The following is a 7,107-nucleotide window of genomic DNA, read 5'->3' as shown; positions in this document are numbered from 1 at the left end:
ATGTCTGTTTCTTATTTGACGAAGAATAAAGTTAAAAAAAAAAAGTGACTGAGTGGAAAGTCATCTCTTATATATTGAATATCGTCGTTTAATTTTCACCAAACATGTTATATCATGATCTATTCTCGTTCGATCATTTGTTGGTTGTTATGTGTCGATCTCTCTTAGAACATATTGCATCAAGTCTTTTTCGGATTTTTCAAAAGTGATTGTCAATTTGGTTGCTTGAGATACAATTTTTAGGCCATTTGATGAATTAGGGGCTTTAGGGTTGCATAGTTTACCTAGTGTTTGCAAAGCTTTACAATCTAAAGCAGGCAGCTAGCTAATTGGAGAATATTGCTGCTTGTCCCTTAATTTGTGCAGATTTTATGCTCCAAAAATACTTGACTAATTTGACTGATCATTTTCATGTAGATAAGTTACTAAAGTCTGTCATGACTGCTTTATGGTTCCTCCATTGCTCATTTTTCATATTTCAAATTACAGATTTGACATAAATATATGCACTCAGCTGCTTGTAAGGGGATGATCATGTACACTAATATTTTCACAGCCTTGCGGCGCTACATCAATGATCCAAATGATCAATGTTTAGATTTCCACATATAATTTAAACATATATGCTAGCTAAATCACGTATGATTAATGATTTAATTCAATTTTCGTGAATAGACAATTAGGTCATGATCATCTTAATTAATAATATTAATATTAGTTTCTGGTTAATTTGAGGATTAATTCTCCGATAAATTAGGTGATCTTTATCTTAAATGCTTAGAGGACTTCTTCTTATGCCTGATCTTGTCCTGATTTGCTCCTCAAGGATGTTACGTCAAATGGACACTGGTATTTGGCTCCAGTCTTTATTGATTCAATAGGCCGGAGATCAGTACTGCTTCGTTGCAGCAGGTTTTGGCTAATATTTAATTTGTAAATACTAATTTTAACATTTATACGAGTCTATAACCCGTGCAATGTGCGGATTGTTGTGTATGTTTTATATATAGTAATAGATTTGTTTGATCTAGACGTACGTTCCAATTCACTCCTTATATATGCTTGGTATTTTTTAATGTTTCCATCAGCTTGTAATTGGTTTCCTGTTCTAATTCATTTCGTTTTATGCCCTATGATCTGTTTGGCTGTTCAAAGTCATGTTTTTACAAGGAATTAAAGTCATTGTGAAGCAGCAGCTGGATATATATATTTATATACCTTTTAATTAATTTGTCAAATTAAGTTTGGTATTAGCCATATATGGCTACAAAAACTTAATTGGTCTTATTTCTTCAACTCTCTTTGGTTTTAATAGCGCGCACCCTTCGGTGTTTGGATTGGGATGGAGAGTCTGCAGGCCAGCCAGTATCTTGGTCATGTGCTCAATATAACTGTAAGGCTTTTGAGTACTCATAACTAATGATCATGTCAATAGCAGTACTACTGCTGATTTTTTTTTTTATATATTTTCAACATTTCTAAATTGCTGAGCTGGAATCTCAACTTTCTATAGTGTTAATTTCTTCGAATTTCAATTACAACTCATGATCATTGATGTACGTACTGGGGTTATGAAAGCTTGTTGCGGTGAATTAGGCCTGATTTGAATTCAAGAATCACTCCAATTCATGATCTCATTTTATCATTATAATTTCTTTAAATTTTTACATAAAATATAATAAATAATTCAACTTTTTCAAATCTCAAAACAATAACAATATTAAAAAATAACATTCTAATAATATTTTTTCAACTTTTAATTTTCATTTAAAACTATATCATCATCATCTAGATCTTCCCCCAATTGGTAAAATTAAGGTACATGTGGATTTCATATAGATAAGATTAAGATACATGTGCGTGCATGTATACTACTATGATAAATTTGGATATATATAGATAAGAGTAGTGCTAGGTTGCCGCCTAGTAATGACAGTTAGGCATGCTGCCTAAGATAAATTTATCTTTTTATTTTTATCTTTTCATATTTTTTAACATATTTAAATATTTTTTTTTAAAAATACACCAATATATTAAAAGTCAATTTCTTAACTATTAAATAAAAAAAAATTATATACCGTCAAAGTGAAGAAACAAACTTAAACGACATACTCACGTTCATATAGATAATATATGTACGTACAGGTTTTAGAGTCCATCAGAGCTCATGATGTATGCAAGCTTCTTTACAACTTTCTATATATATAGTAGTAATATTACACAAACATTTATGCTGAATTTACTTCTCTAAATTTTTGTTGACACTGCCGTCTCTGTTTTTTTTTTTTTTTTTTTTTTTTAAAAAGTTAGATTAATGGTATCAGTATTTAATATAAAATATAGAAATATTTTAATTGTTTAGATTAAATTGAAAAGTAAATCATGTTAAGAAAAATGGTCCAGTTTGGATTCGCAATTCATCTCAACTCATTTCAACTCATCTCAACTCATCTCACTACTATTCATTACTATTCATCAAATTTAACTTAAAAATATTAAGAATTATATTATATATATATATATATATATATATATAATAAACGTACTGCTAGATGGAGCTGATGATCGACAAAGAGGAGTGGCTTTCGCAAATCTTCTCACGTGACAAAGTCTTTTTTGTCTTGGTAATTGCTTGGTTTCTGCTTTTACCGCACGCTTTTCCACCATTAATTTTCTCCTCAAAATTCTCACAAACTAATTTATTTTCCTTCTTCCCATTCATATATAGCTCCCTTCACCCCCGCTAGAGCGCGTGGATTTCTTACAAGAATTTCATTTTGCTGCTCCATTTTCTTTTCTGTTCTTTTTCCCATTAATTCTCTCCTCGCTGCTCGTTCGACAGTGGAAACTTCTCTGAGAATTTTCATTGACGAGTGCTCCTTTCTGCTTTCTACTACAGATGCTTCGCTGGAAATTAGTTTGTTTATAACCTATTAATCACTACCCATTTCTTTCTTTATTTCTCCGTACGATCTGATTCCGGATAGGGCAACATCTATGGTAGAAACAGCTGCACAGGAATCGTCGTGGGCTACCTCCGGGATGGTTTTGTTCTGATTATTACTACTCAACGAAAAGGAGATAAAAGTTCAGGGTTTGATTGGCGGTAGCAAGTATATACAGAAACTCCGAACGAAGCAGTACTTGGAATTACGGCCTTTTGTTGGGGGGAGCTTTATGTAACTGCAAGTTTCAGTTTCTTATGCATAGTACGGAAGACTGTGCACTAAGATCCTTCAAGTAAAGTTATTTCAGAATTTTGTAACGGATTGCTCCCATATTAGCCCCTTCGAAGACTCAATATACTGACCTAGGATCCAAATTTCTGGAAAGGAAACTCTTTCGGTTCTCAGTATGTGAGTTCAAGAATTTGCTCCTTTTTTTCCTCTTTTTTTTTTTTCTTTCCATAAATTTTTTAAATTTTATAGTCTTGCGTAAGAAAACAATAACTTCTTTTCTTATGTTCTTGATCGAGCCGGTTGTTTTGCTTCTTTTTTTTTTTTTTTTTTTTTCTTTGAGTATAAGATCAGAGAGAGATCGGTACAGAGAAAAGGAAGCTGGCAAATAATAAGTGGTGGCAGAGAGTAGATGTGGCGATGGCGGGGTACAATGAAGCAAACCAAGCTGGTTCTCGCTACTTTCACCACCTCCTCAGGCCCGAACTGCACCTCCAGCCACCTCCTACTTCTACCATTAATCTACAGCACCATCACTCCCAACAAAACTCCGATTCCAATGACTCGTCCGATCGAGACAACAAGCACGACACCGATGCCCAAGCCACTAGTAGCTCCGGTGCAGCCACCAACTCCAGCCGCCGCCCCCGTGGCCGTCCTCCCGGATCGAAGAACAAACCGAAGCCACCGATTATCGTGACACGGGACAGCCCCAACGCCCTTCGATCCCATGTTCTCGAGGTAGCCAACGCCGCCGACATCGTGGACAGCGTGACCAATTATGCGAGGAGGAGAGGGAGAGGGGTTTGTGTGCTGAGCGGAAGCGGGACAGTAATGAATGTTACGCTGCGGCAACCTGGGGTTCCGGCGGGGAGTGTGGTCACGCTGCACGGGAGGTTCGAGATTCTGTCTCTCTCTGGAACGGTGCTCCCACCTCCGGCTCCGCCTGGAGCTGGGGGGTTGTCAATATTTTTGTCTGGTGGACAGGGACAGGTTGTTGGGGGAAGTGTGGTGGGACCGTTGGTGGCATCTGGTCCGGTGGTTTTGATGGCTGCTTCGTTTGCGAATGCTGTGTTTGAACGTTTACCGTTGGATGATCAGGAGGAAGCTGGTGCCGTTCAAGTCCAACCCACAGCGTCACAGTCTTCAGGTGTGACTGGAGGAGGTGGCGGAGGCGGAGGAGGACACCTTGGGGAGGGCAGTGGTGGAAGTGGAAGTGGTACTGGTGGTGTTTCTCTTTTTAGTATGGGAGCTGGGAATATGGGGAATTTTCCATTTTCGGGTGATCTGTTTGGATGGGGTGGGAATGCTCCAAGGCCTCCATTTTAATTAGTGGAGATTTCAATATTTTAGATGGAAATGTATGTTAGACTTCGAGTGATACTAGATCGATGTTGATTCTGCGCCTGGCTCATGAATGAGCTCAATTTTTCTCAGCTTTAAATAACTGGTGGAGATGGAGGAGGAGGTGATGAGAGGAGAACGTACATGTAAAGCTATCCTTTTTTACGGTTTGTTTGATCAAAATGTTCCTGATATATTCAGCAAATTGGTCCTCTCATCATCTTTGCACTGAGAAGATCAAAACAAGAAATTATGAAGGCTTGATATCTTCACATAGCTAGCTAGAAACCCATCATGCATGAGTTTGGAGCAAATATTTAAGGAATATTCTGCAGACTTTCGGAGGTCAGTGATCGATAAACCATTTGGTTCTTTCCTAGATCTTGATCTTTTGTTTTTTTTAACCTTTTCCTCTCTTAATTTCTTCACTTATTTCAGCTAGCTTTATACACAAGGGGTGGAGACTTGTATTGCAGAAAAAAACTGCTATATATAGACATATCTGCTGCTTTATTTTTGTGTTTAATTCCATCTCTTGTGCAGCAATTCATCATATATATGCCGTATTTTTTTCTGTGTTGATGCTTGAATATAAGAATCTGATCAAAACGAGTTTCAGTTTGTGAATTTCTAACATGAAATTTACACATATCATGGGAAGCTATAAATATATATATATATATATATATATATATATATATATGGGTCCTCTTAAATTATCTGTGTATATATGTAGATATATACATACATGGTAGATATATCATGTACATATGAACCTAGTACTTCATATAATTTTAGATACATATCCATATTTATTTAGCTGAATAGTATAATATTATATATATATATATATATATATATATATATATATATATATATCCTTTGTTTTTGTCTTGCCAAAACTCCCTGTGCCCCATGCTGCAAAAAGTCTTTGCTTGTGTCACATGAATGAACCCATGCTGTTTTATCCATCTTTTTTGTGCCACTGTCTTCAGTCCATTTTCTGCTTACCCAACATGGGAAAAGCACCCTGAAGAACCCCAAAAGCTTGTTTCACTAACAACGTAAAACCCTAGCTAGCGAGTTGATCTGAACTTCTAGGAACAATATTGCAAGACCAAGCATCTCTCTCTCCTGCCAACTTGCAGTTGGCTGACCAAACGTTACAGCAGTAGGAACTAGACAAGGAACGTTCTTTTTGTCAGTAGTAAAACATACGTTTACTGGGTTGGAGAGATTGTGAATTATTAAGTATAATTGAAACCTGCTTGCCCAGTACGACATTTGAACACTTGTCTCGCACTTTTGGATTTTGAAAAAGAATGGAAGCAGCTTCTTCTCCCAAGACCCAGCTAGAAAAGAAAAGAAAAACAAGAATCAAGCTCCAGACAACTTTTGCCCAAATGACAATTCCCGAGAAAAGGGGTGAAAAACTGAGGAAATATTTATTCATGTAATTAATTAACTTAGTGACTTTGAAACTTTGACAAAGGGGAAATAATGTTCTTGAAACTTTGGATTTGATCTTTCTGCTCTTTTTGTTTGGACCTTGAAAGGCTAGATTTTATGTCCTAAACTTCTCAAGTTAATTTTTAAAAACTTTGGTATATCATGCAATGCCAAAACCTATGAGGTCCTGTCTAGCTAGCTTTTCCTTCTTCCATAGTTAATCATCATGATATGGATTATGTTGCACTGTTATATTAGTTTTAGTGGGCAATGTTCCAATTATCTGCTATAGTAGCTACACATGCACGCGAAGGGAGGAAATGATACGTGATCTATAGAAGACCAGTATTAGTAATAATTCGCTTCATCACTTAAGGGAGAGAAGCCTTCTTTTTCTTAAATCTTGTAGATTGAGGGATCAGAGATGGATCATCAAGGGATAACTGATCATTTTCCCGTGCTTCAGTTAATGTTAGTAGAGCATATACAAACATTATTTTTTTTAAATGATCAATGCTGCTGGTTTTTATTTATTTCGCAATTGGCCTGATATTGCATGCCAATGAAGCATCCTCCTCCTCCTCCAGCTGCTGCTTCTTTTTCTTCTTCTTTTTCTTTTTCTTCTTCTTCTTCTGCTTCTCCTTCTTCTGTTCCTTCTTCTTCTCCTTCTCCTAGCTAGGTTCTCCTTTTCAGTAAAGGGAATACTTGTGTGATCTGTTGCTTTGCATCTTAATTATTAAAACTTTTTGGGTTTGTTGAGAGATATTGTAGAAGCTTTCTAGGACTGATCATTCTTTTCTGGGAAATCATGTTCTTAACTTTCTATCTCAGAAAGCTCAATTAGATAGAAGGAAAAGGTAGAGTATGTAGTATATATGGTCCTTAAATTAGCTCGATGTAAGATTAGTGGACATGCATAAGGTTTGAGATCATCATCTTTCCAAACGATGCAACTAGATATATGGGTCATATTATCAATAGCAGCCAAACAAATCCTTGGAAATTTAGCTTGATTTATATCTATATACAGGCTTGTAGTAATTTTCCTAGCGATCTGATTGGACCTTTCCCAAATTAATGTTGCAACGAGTCAGGTAATATTATCAATAGCGTGAGCATTACAACTCTTCCATATATA

General features: G+C 36.1%; 1 protein-coding gene across 5 annotated transcripts; it reads left to right on the top strand.

Moving 5' to 3' along the window:
• The first annotated feature begins 2,676 nt into the window (after positions 1–2,676).
• Positions 2,677–5,037, top strand: LOC121260010 (AT-hook motif nuclear-localized protein 27-like). 5 transcript variants are annotated; one of them, XR_005939662.1, is made up of 3 exons: positions 2,740–3,352; positions 3,526–4,865; positions 4,959–5,037. XR_005939662.1 is itself a non-coding variant. In XM_041161866.1 (2 exons), exon 2 carries the CDS (start codon positions 3,597–3,599, stop codon positions 4,503–4,505), a length of 909 nt encoding a protein of 302 aa, XP_041017800.1. In that variant the 5' UTR covers positions 2,677–3,352; positions 3,526–3,596; the 3' UTR covers positions 4,506–5,037. The 5 variants fall into 5 exon arrangements, 3 of the variants coding, with proteins under 3 accessions (XP_041017800.1, XP_041017801.1, XP_041017799.1); XR_005939661.1 differs by having other exon boundaries at positions 2,740–3,356; XM_041161866.1 differs by having other exon boundaries at positions 2,677–3,352; positions 3,526–5,037.
• The last annotated feature ends 2,070 nt before the right edge of the window (positions 5,038–7,107 follow it).

The sequence above is a fragment of the Juglans microcarpa x Juglans regia genome, chromosome 4D (assembly GCF_004785595.1).
Source record: "Juglans microcarpa x Juglans regia isolate MS1-56 chromosome 4D, Jm3101_v1.0, whole genome shotgun sequence".
NCBI classification, from domain to species: Eukaryota; Viridiplantae; Streptophyta; class Magnoliopsida; order Fagales; family Juglandaceae; genus Juglans; species Juglans microcarpa x Juglans regia.
This window is presented reverse-complemented; position numbering and strand designations above follow the sequence as displayed.